General features: G+C 34.2%; 1 protein-coding gene across 1 annotated transcript; it reads right to left on the bottom strand.

Annotated features, from left to right (window-relative positions):
- Nucleotides 1–1098: 1098 nt before the first annotated feature.
- On the bottom strand, nt 1099–4172 carry LOC145115142 (uncharacterized). Its single transcript, XM_079051340.1, has 8 exons — nt 4122–4172; nt 3825–4030; nt 3399–3616; nt 2944–3323; nt 2549–2614; nt 2361–2426; nt 2171–2236; nt 1099–1125 (listed from the first exon to the last, which is right to left on the bottom strand). Exons 1-8 carry the CDS (start codon nt 4170–4172, stop codon nt 1099–1101), a joined length of 1080 nt encoding a protein of 359 aa, XP_078907466.1.
- Between the last annotated feature and the right edge of the window lie 8291 nt (nt 4173–12463).

The following is a 12463-nucleotide window of genomic DNA, read 5'->3' as shown; positions in this document are numbered from 1 at the left end:
CAATAGCATTTGGTATTGGGGTGGCAAATAATGTTAACTCCTGCACTTGGTTCCTTATGAGGTTGAAGGATGCTATCAGAGAGGGTAGGGAAGTTGCGTTCATAACCAATATGGACGATACCATTTCTTCTTTTGTGGGTCAGGTATTCCCTGAGGCTTATCATGGTTATTCGTCTAAGAGTGTTTTGATTTACTCTCGCTTAAGAATTGGTCAAAGCACAAATTTAGACTACTTGTTCTTCCGTGCATGCAAAGCATATACCACGCAATATTTTGAAAAATCATTTTCTAAGTTAAGTCATGCTGCATGTGAGGTTCTTGCCAACATCGGAAAAACGAAATGGGCACGGGCCTATTTCCCGAATATACGTTGGAATGTACTAAACATTAATATTCCAGAATTCCTATTGGTGTTATCGGTTAGTCAACGCAATGTACCGATAATAACGCTAATTGATGCAATTGTTCAGTACATCCAACAGACGTTTGCAGAACGCAGTGTCGTGGGAGGTAATTTAGAAAGTTTTTATAAACCATTAAAATATCCATAATTGACTATCCTTTTACTTTTCAGGGATGTTGAACACTGTATTCACCCCTTACGCAGAGATGGTCCTTCACAGGAGGATGCAAAAGTCTCTACGATGGAAAGCAACTAAAATTCCACCTGAGATCCCGTCTCCGTTCCCCTCTGATATTTTCCAAGTTTTTGATCTACAAAGAAGGTGTGTTGTAGATCTTAATCGAAACACATGTTCTTGTGGGAAATGGCGCAGTCTGGGTATAGCATGTGGTCATGCTATTGCTGCATCACGTTATACAAAAAACACAGAATTAATCGATATTGTTCAAATATATTGTCTTGCGGATGTGTTTCGAACTACATACCAGACTAAAAATGTGAACCCCCTGCATCTGAATGGGAAATACCAGAGCCGTTGATGGTCGTTTTAATCCCTATGTAATCCTATTTTACTATAATTTGCTAATAGTTTTCTTTTTAAATCGATGTGGAGTAACCTGAGATTGTGGTTTTAATAAATGATGCAAGCGTATAATATTCGATGTGGAGTAACCTGAGATTGTGGTAATGAACATTTACTCTTCTTTAACAATTAATAGCATCTACAATATATAGTTATTGTAAAATTAAAAGGTTATCTACAGAAAAGTCCCAAACTTTTTTCAAAAGTTTCAATAAAGTCCTAAAAGTTTTTTTTTTGAACAGAAAAGTCCCAATATTTTGAAAAAATCATATAATCTATCATTTGCTGTTCAAATATAAAAAATGACTTTTCGTTAATTTAGGCAAAAAATCAAAATATTGGGACTTTTCTGTTCAAAAAAAAAAAACTTTTAGGACTTTATTGAAACTTTTGAAAAAAGTGTGGGACTTTTCTGTAGATAACCCAAATAAAATTAAAACAGTATATTTATGTAAGTTATACTACAATTTGACTACTCATTCACATTATTTCACAACGGTTTCAAAATTTTTGACTACTAGTTTCTAGAGTGAATAATGTTTTGTCATTTCCAACAGTAACATTGTCCTTTCAAACAGTACTTCTATGTTGGTCTCACCCTATTAATATGCAACTAACATAAATCTTAAACATGATACATTACAACATTCAAAAATTTAGAATGAATTCATCTGAGTTCGGTGTTTGGCATTGTGAAGAAGAAGATTGCTATGTTTGTTCCGATAACAACCCAATTCTGGAAGACCCAGATTTCTCACTCCCAGATAACATGCCTGACGACATTTTCCAAGCTATGAAGGCCGCTGAAGAAGCCAACGAAAAGGACTCTCAAATTAGTCGCATACTCAACCAACGTGCAAACGAAATAGCAGATCAAGTAATTGAAAAAGAAAAATGGATTGCTGAAACTATAAAAAAAATCAAAGAGGCTAAGAAATGGATTTGAGAGGCAAATAGGGAGTTTAATATGCTTCAAGCTGAACGGGACCGTGTAACAGATGTTGTTAGAATTAGAGGGGATTTTATCGACCGTGAACAAAATTTGTATCCCAAACAGTTTCCTAATCTGTGGAAACCAATTTAATTATGTTATGTTTATTATGTCGCAACTTATGTTATTTTATCGTAAGCTAAAAATGGCAACTTATGTTATTTTATGTCGTTTTTAACAGCACGAAGCATACTTTGGAGGGTAAAACCAATGATGTAACGATATCGAATTTGAAATCCGGATATTTTCCGACGAAGAACTATGTAAAAACAATATAACCAACATATAAAACATGAAAATCACACTAAAAAACATACTTTTATCGTAAGCTAAAAATGACAACTTATGTTATCTTATGTCGTTTTTAACAGCACGAAGCATACTTTGGAGGGTAAAACCAATAACGTAACGATATCGAATTTGAAATCCGGATATTTTCCGATGAAGAACTATGCAAAAACAACGTAACCAACATATAAAACATGAAAATACACTAAAAACATACTCTTATCGTAAGCTAAAAATGGCAACTTATGTTATTTTATGTCGTTTTTAACAGCACGAAACATACTTTGGATGGTAAAACCAATGATGTAACGATATCGAATTTGAAATCCGGATATTTTCCGACGAAGAACTATGTAAAAACAACGTAACCAACATAAAAAACATGAAAACCAAACTAAAAAACATAATTTTATCGTAAGCTAAAAATGGCAACTTATGTCATTTTACGTCGTTTTTAACAGCACGAACAAATGGAAAATATATTACAAAGACAATGGCAAATACATTACAAACATAATATATTTCAAATATATTACAAACACAATGTCAAATATATTACAAACATAATATATTAAAAATATATTACAAACAACACAGCAAATATATTACATAGTCAACGACAAATATATTACATGCATCAATATTTAAAGGAAATAAATTTTACATCGGCAATAAAACAGCCATCAAAGGGTCTGGTATTTCCCATTCAGATGGTGGGGGAAGTGGGTGAACGGTTTGTGTCTGGTAGACGAGCTGAAATACATCAGCATAGTAATATACTTGAACCAAATTAACTATTTCATTCATGTTTGAATCACGTGCTGCTGCGATGGCATGACCACATGCTATACCGAGACTGCTCCATTTTCCACATGAACAAGTACGACCGTTAAGGTCTACAACACAAGTTGTTTTAAAATCAAATACTTCATACACATATGTCGGCATGTGAGACGAGATCTGTTGGGGGATCTGTGTTGCTTGCCAACGAACAGACTTTTGCATCCTTCTTTGAACCACCATTTGAGCATATGGGGTTAGTACACCAGTCAAACTCCCTGAAAAATAAATATGGTTAGAAAAGGTTGTCGTACAACCTATTTAATTCTTTTATATTGCACCCGAAAATATACCTGCCATTATACTTCGTTCAACAAATGTATTTTGCATGTACCCACAAATTCCCTCGATAAGCGCTATTATCGGTACATTACGATGATTGAGCGATACTACTGAAAAATATTGAGGAACTTCCATGTTGAGTACATTCAAACGGATGTTAGGGAAATAGACTCTTGCCCATTTCGGATGATCGATATTCGTAAGCACTTCACGAGCATCAATGTGTAGCCTAGAAAAATTTTGTTCAAAAGTCGACATAGTGTAGGATTTTAATGTTATCCAGAACAAAGTTTCCATTGATCTTCCAGAGCCTACTCTTGTGCGTAAATATTTGTGGACGCTCTTACAAGTGTAACCATGATAAGAATCAGTGAAAACATTATCTACGCAAGAGCCAACAACATCGTGCATATTGGATATGAACGCTACTTCCTTACCCTTTCCGAGACATTTCTTTTAACCTCATTAGGAACCACGTAGAAGTTACCACATTATTTTCAACCGCCATACCAAATGCTATAGGGAAAGTCAGATTGTTCCCATCTTTAGCAACCGCTACAAACATTGTTTTTAGGTAGTCCCCTCTAAGACAAACACTACCTATGTAGAGGACAGGCAATAAACAATTTACGAATGCATGGACCTGTATTTTTTAAGAGTGCAAAGCAATTAGTTTAAATGTACAAATATTGACAAATGTAAAGCAAAAAAAGAAATTTGGAAAAGAAATATACCACCCATCCAATAGCCAGAAAACAAGATTGGAAACGATCCATCAAATCCATTTTGATGTGAGTGTGAGTATGCGGGTTGGTTCGCCTTAGGTTATAAAGGTAAACATGCAAGTTGTTAAAACTTTCTTCATGGTCACTGTCAGAGAAACTCATTTCGAATCACTTGTAAGAGACAATTACCAATTACTTAGTGTGCCTAAGGTTGTGGAGGTAAGGGCCTTACCACATGCGGACACATATGTATGTAGGAGCTGTAAAAGCAAGGTCCATAATGTATTGTCTTTTCGAACAATATATTTGTCGCTTCAAACAGTATCTCCGTGTAAGGTATCTGATAATTGGATACTCTTTGACATTATTTGACTACGGTTTCAGAGACTTTGACTACTGCTTTGTAGCCTGCATAATGTATTGTCTTTTCGAACATTATATTTGTCGTTTCAAACAGTATCTCCGTGTAAGGTATCTGACAATTGGACTACTTTCTTTGATTATTTAACTACGGTTTCATAGACTTTGACTACTGCTTTGTAGCCTGCATAATGTAGTTTCAAACAGTACTTATGGGAATCACCTAATTGTATGTCAATATTTTTTCTTATTTAAGTACTATAAAATTAAAACAAACTAACAAAAAAATTTAAAAAATGGCCTCCAATCAAGCAACTTCTTCCAACGCAGCTGCTCCGTCCAATACTCCACATCCATGGATGATAATAGAGGTAATGGTGGTAACACGATGTTGGATGAACATTTACGATGATGTAACCATGGTTAACCCTGATTGCTTTGAAGGTGATGAATGGACCCGCATAACAACTATGTTTAACCTCTCGTTGGGAGAAGGAAAACACCGAACACAAGAAGATATTGTTGGTAAGTGGATGGATTTAAAGGAAAAAATCACATGGTTCAATCGATGGTATCATCATCTTAAAAACGGGTATCGTTATCCAAACAACGACGAAGATCTTTTAGAAATGGTTAAAGATCATTACATTTTGGAGCACGAGGGAAGTGACTTCGAGTATGAGGATGCATGGATTCTAGTTAAAAATAATAAATATTTCATGTAGAAGGCACTTTTATGTGAAATGTCTTATGTAATGTTTCCTACGGGTGTATCTCTTTTCCAATAAGGTTTTATGTTTGTGTTTTATTTTTCATGGAATAAAGTAGATAATAAGTGGGGTACTAGATTTAATTAATAATCTCAGAAGTGCAGTTTAATACAAGCAATACAAATTACAAATACGGGAATTCATTACTTTCCTACATTAATCTAAGGACAATTTAAATCAAATGTGTTGTTGAAATCAAAAGTAGGGTACACGCTTTCGTTCTGTGACCCGCTTCCGGATGCAAATTCATCAGTCATTATGCCCTTTTGTGTAGATTTTTTCCTCCCCCCAGATCCGCTCCCCTACCCGTACAATTGTTCCTCGTGTGTCCAAATTGACCGCATGTAGAACATTCTTGTCGTATGGGACGCTCACCTTGCGACGAAATACGGCCAGTGTTTCTTGGCCTACCCAACTGACGTCTCTCCATTATGGGTGGCTTCACGGTCATCAAATCATTCGGGATCTCCCACTCAGATGGACTTGGTAAGGGGTTCACAGACTCCTCGTAAGTTTTCCTCAGTGTCTCTGTAAAGTAAGCTTTTAAAGCAAATTCCGAACAATCTTCATAACGACTCATTGTTAACACTTTTATGACATGGCCACAAGGTAAGCCATCTATTTGCCACCGCCTACATGTACAGGTTCTTTGTTGGAAATCAACAATGACACTTTTGTGAGTAGAGCTTTTCACTTCAAATCTGCTATTTGAGATAGGGTACACCATCCAGTGATTACAAGCATTCTTATTTGCTTGTATAATCGTTTCAGCCCATGGGGTGAGTGTTGTTTTTGTTTCAGCTAAAAAAATAGACATAATTTCATAATATCATAAGAGTAGTAAAATAACATTTCAAGTACTATTATATATAAAATATTAGTACCTACAACATTACATTTCTGAAAACTCCATTGTTGCATTGTTGCACGAAAATACTCAATCAACATCAATATTGGCATCTTTCTTGCAAATCTTGACATTGAATTTATCGACTCCGTACTATTTGATGTCATAAGAAAATACCGATTCCCAGTAAAATGTGCCCTGGCCCATCTTTCTGGATTGATGTTTTGTAGGTATTCCCATACACGATTATTTACATTTTTAATTTTTTTCATCCCATTATCGAATTTTTTAATAGTATAAGCTTTGCATGTCTCCCAAAATAATGCATGTATTGTACCGCTGCTTCCAAATTTTGCTGAAATGTTGAAATACAAATGGATACCACATATTCCATGATGGGCGTGAGGAAATATATTTGCAATTGACGTCGCTATGGATGGAGCCCTATCAGATATGATTGTAAGGTCTTCCAGGTTGCCTATACATTCACGTAGTTTTCGAAGGAACTAGGACCACGTCTCCGTACATTCACTTTTGCATATGGCATAAGCAACATGCATGATTTGGTTTTGACCATCCATTGTCACTGCGAGCAACATCGTACCTTTGAATTCACCCTTTAGGTGACCACCATCAATTATTAGGGTCGACCTACAATATTTTATGAACGCTCGTACCTACAATTATTTTTGATTGCATTAACAACTACCAATTAGGATTCATATGTTATATTTGTTATAAAAACTATCACTCCTTACCGAGCAACCCAACGCGATAAACACGAACTCAAACCAATCATCATCGTCTGTTCTTATCTGAGTAACAGTTCTTGGATTGTGCTTGACCAAGTTGTTCAGATACGCTGGTAGTTTGGTGAATGAATCCTCTTTGGTACCTCTTAACATCAACAACGCATACTGTTTTGCCCGTCATGCCTGTTGGTATGAGATATTGATTGGAAATTTCGAATTGATGTCCCTCACAATTTCATTACCCCGATAAACTCTATTATAATCTCCGGCCAATACTTCAACGATAAAGTTCCCGAGTACCTTTTTCTTTGATTGTCGATGATTAGACTCCAAGTTTGTTGCACAACATGTGTGTTGGTCAACAACTTTTGTGACTTGGAAAGCAGTAGTCGATTGGATTCCCCTTGCCCTAACCATCCATGAACAATTTTTTACCAAACAAACAACCTCGAACCTTTCTTTGCTCGATGTGGTAGTCTTATACTGCTTACCTTGTTCCATGCATTGTCTTCCAATTGCAAGCTTGAGCAACTCTTTGTCATCAAAAATGTCTAGAACCTTAATCTCTTCACTTATATCCACCCTCTGACATGGAATGTTCACATCAGCGTTTACAGGACATGAAGGCAAAGGGGGCATACCATGAAACATGGTATCTAAATAAATAAGCTTAGGTTCGTCATCAAATTCTTCTCCGTTAGAATCACTCTCTAGGCCGGATATATCCAACTTGTCACAATCCGCAAACTCGCCATATCCTTTTAGGTCAACATCATGCAAAAACGGAACTTCCTGTTTTCCAGATTCATTACCAACCTTATTCACCACAGCTACTGCTTTTTTTTGTTAGAGTAATGATTTACACCAACATCATTAACATATGTACCAACATCATTATCACCGATATACTTATAATTCTACGGTGTAACATACATAATCGGTTCTGGCACTACATTTACATTTTCAGCGACACTATGATATTGACTTTTACTTGGACTTTTAAAATTACCTAATGGGTTGTTGCTCCCTTTTCCACTTGATAAATTAGCTGCAAATGCCTTTCCTCTATCATCCACTTCGTTACGCCAAACGCCTTCTTCAACCACCACATACACAGACACAGATTTATCTCCAACGACATTTATTACCTTGATCAGCTTTCTAATATCACGATCATCAACAATACCACAATAATAGAGTTGTTCTGGATGTTGATAAGCCAAACTAAATTTTGATTCTTCGGGAAGACCCATCTTGCACTTCACTAAATGAACAAATTCGGTGAACGTCGTGGTTTCGTAAAATTCAACACCTAAATAAAACATTCTCGGATTGTATGCCGGTGGCCAAACATATGATAATTGGGAATTAACAAACTCCCATCTTCCATCCGTAATGAGCAATACAAAATACTCGTTACAACTCATTATCTTAAGTTTGAGAATAAAGAAGCTACAGAGAAGAAAATTTCCCAGATATGAAATATTTCCAGAAATATAAAATACTTAATATATATAAGGTAGGTTCAAAACAGTAGTCAAATCTGACAAAAAAGTAGTCAACTTTAACAAAAAAGTAGTCAAATTTAACTAAAAAGTAGTCAAATTTACCAACAAAGTAGTCAACTTTATCCAAAAAGTAGTCAAATTTAAACAAAATTATTGTTAAAATTTAAACAAAATACTTGTTAAAATTATTCTACATATTATAAACACTCTTTTTTATACTCTATATTACAAAAATAATTTTAATATCGTAGCTTTTTTGACAAAACAGTAGATAAAACCCCCAAAATAGTAGATTAAAAAAAAACCGTATTTTTTCCCCAAAACCGTAGCCTACGATTTGGGAAAACGTAGGTTTCGAGAGGAAACCGTAGGTTTTAAAATACCTATGGTTTTGTATGTTGCAAATGAAATTTTTTTTATACAAAACACGAAACAGCAGACAAATTGGCGAAACAGTAGACGAATCTCGAAACCTACGGTTTCGTGGGCTATATTTGGACATTTACTAATTTTTGGCTAAAAATTGCTAATGAATTCCTTAATTTGGCTAGATTAGTAATTGTCCCTTATATAAATGAGCCTATGATTTTATAGGCTAATTAATTTTTGGCTTATTAAATCTCAGCCATCAATTTTTATCAATAAACAACATAGATTTGTCATCGCAGTCATTACCAATTTTTGAGTCTTCACCCGATCATATATATATATATATATATATATATATATATATATATATATATATATATATATATATATATATATATAAGAGAAAGCAGAGGTGAAGTAGCGATGATGACAGATTTTCTACGTTGGTGAAAGTGGTTGTTGGGGTGGGGATAAATCTTGAACAGAGTGGCTGTTCGAAGCAACGGGTGCATTTTGGTGATGAATTCGAAGATTGGAGGCAGAGAAGACTATGACAATGGCCATGTTGTACCTCGTCTTTCTTTTTGTTCGACAAAAATGACCAGGACCTTGTAGTCCCAACCGTACCTACACGTAAAGCTAAAACGCTAAATCAGAAAAAGAAAGAATTGATTATGGTGGTGTCTGGATCTAGATCTATGTTCATGAAACTGACACAATGTAGAGAGTGGTGGAGTTAATGTGGAATCACAATCCCAACTTTTACATAGCGAATCGAAAACACCATCTGTAGATTTTGGTATGCAAAACAACATAAAGATGGGAGTTTATCATATGGAATCACAATCCAGGAACAGAAAGGTGAGGGGAAGGAGTTCATGCCTCTTTAAATGTAAAGTTGGAAGAGACGAAGAGATGGTCTAAAACCCAAACTTTTAACAAAAACATACCTTGTGTTGATGCTAAAGAAAACAGTTATGGTCATAGATCTAATTCACGAAAACTTACACAGATAAACGAAAAACTGATACATATAAACAAAAGTTAACATAGAATGTAACCTCTATCTATCTCTCTCTTGCTCGCTGCCGGAGACGGTGGTAGGGGTTGCTGCTATTTGTAATTGCTAAAGACTATAGTGGAGTCCCTTTCACTGGTTCAAAGAAAAAAAAAGCCTAGGGACATTTGGGAGATATTGATTCTAGGGTAAATAGAAACAGGCGGCGAGAAAAATAATGTGGAAAGCGGGATTTTCAAATTAGGTAAGCGGGATTTTCAAATTTCAATTTGATGAGCGGGGTTTTTGAATTTTTTGGTGATCAGATGTCAAAGTCAGCTTTCTTGCCTTATCTTTGTCTGTCTATTCTTCAATGCAACAACCACTTGTAAAAGAAGCATTGTAAGTTGTCTTTAAGATATAATTTTAAGAGATGCTTTATGTTATTGTACATGAAGCTTTAAAAGTTGTGTTTAAGACTTAGAATATGTATATATATATATATATATATATATATATATATATATATATATATATATATATATATATATATATATAAAAGATCGGGTGATGACTCTTTTTAAAGTGAGGATTCATGAGTACACCTTTAAAAAATTGAAAAAAAAATCTAAAAATACAAATCATAAAATCGAGCATAGTACTACATCGGAGAGAAAGAAAATTGAATTTTTTTTATCATTAAATTTGAAGCATGAATCATTTTTATGATTTATGATTCAATTTTAATGATGCAAAAAAAATTTCTGTCGGATATAGTATTATGCTCGATTTTATGATTTGTATTATTTTAGATTTTTTTTTCAATTTTTTTAAGGTGTCCTCACGAGTCCTCACTTTAAAAAGAGTCATCACCGGAACCGGACCCTATATATATATATATATATATATATATATATATATATATATATATATATATATATATATATATATATATATATAGGGAGATGATCAAATGAGAACACCTAAAAGGTTGAGAACGCGAGAACAGTTCTGGACCAATCATTTTATAAGGGTATATTAGTAACTTTATATAAATATTAATTAATGATTTCCTAAAATCTAGGGATAATGATTTTAATTACCTAACAAAATTAATATTTCTTTTTTAGTTAATGAAATATATATATAAATATTTTTTTTAATGATTTTTCCCAAAAATTATTTATGACCGTTTCAAAAAAAATTACCTAAAAAAATTACCTAAAAAAATTAATATTTCCTTTTATTTTAAATCTGAAAAGAAAATCTTAAAAAAAATATTATTTTCTACTTTTTCACGTTTTTGTTTTTCAAAAAAAAATGAATAGAAATCCAATCCCAAATCAATACACTTCCAATCATAAATGAAAACACATCAAATTACAAATAATTCAATGCATTTTTCATAAATTGAAAATAAAAAATAGTGTAAAAATTATCATTTTTTCATAAAATGAATACCTCTAATCATAAATAAATACACCCATTCACATGAATACACTACTATTCATAAATAAATACAATAATTCACACACGAATACATTGCAATTCACAAATGAATACACTGTTATTTATAAATTAATACACATTCTATCATAAATGAATACACGTGCTATTCATAAATGAATACAACCATTCACACATAACTACAATGTTATTCATAAATGAATACACGTGTTATTCATAAATAAATAAAACCATTCACGCACCCCCTTCAAGAAATTATTACCAAAAAATTCGAAAATTAGGATTGTGTTTCTTTCTTTGCCTCTGTTCTTCAGAAATTTTTCCAGTTGGTCCTCCCATTGCAACCATTCTACCTCCTGAACACTCAAGCAAAGATTAATACAAAGAAATCCAATTATATATCATCCAGTAAACCAAATCACTAAATATACACACCAATTGGCTAACACAACCTTGCACTCTTTCTTATGCTTGGACTATTTCTTCACCCAATTTTACACACAGGCACCATTTCAATTCACAATCAATTTGGTACAATCAAAATCACGTCCTTCACATCTAAAAATTGATATGGCCAGATTTTCTTTGATCTTCAAGAACAAATAAAAGTACATCGAAATATAAACTGAATTCGTTTAACTCTTCCCTTGGCTTCTTCCTTCCTTGTCCAAACAAATCAACCAAACACCCCATTGAATGTTGTAATAGTAGCCGGCAACCCAGTTGCCTTCCTCTTTCTTCTCCCCTCGACAGCAAGAGCACAAATGGTGCTTCTTTCTACCCATTAATCAACCAAGAATCGGATCCAACCACTTGTTTGGACCATTTAAACAAATCAGCCTCAACCCAAACATTCATCAATTTTCAATCAAAACAATCAAAAGAAAACATCCCAGTTCATCATCGATACAAGTCGACACAAACAAAAAAAACGAAACAATAAGGTTACCTGTTAGCCGGTTGCTTCCGTTCATCTTCGTCCCTTCGACCAGGCAAGAAACCGAAGACCCATCCGCTCATCTTCTATCGACTGGAGCAAAACACCCACCAAGACCGACGACTCACACCTCACAGCCGGAAGAGATGAGCAAAACTTCGCTGCTTCTTCACGCCCAGCGGTGGCTGGAATGAGAGGAGACCCTAGGGTTGTGAAAAATTCAGAAGCAGGGATATAGAGGGAGAGATACGAGAGAGAGAGAGAGAGAGAGATTGTACGAATTGCTAAACATAGGTAAACAATCAATTACCTTTTTACCCTTATGACAATTTTAAAGTTACACT

Source organism: Lactuca virosa, chromosome 1 (assembly GCF_052849685.1).
Source record: "Lactuca virosa cultivar CGN04683 chromosome 1, Lactuca_virosa_CGN04683_v6, whole genome shotgun sequence".
Classification (NCBI taxonomy): domain Eukaryota; kingdom Viridiplantae; phylum Streptophyta; class Magnoliopsida; order Asterales; family Asteraceae; genus Lactuca; species Lactuca virosa.
The sequence above is the reverse complement of the archived record's forward strand: the minus strand, read 5'-3'. Positions and strand labels throughout refer to the sequence as shown.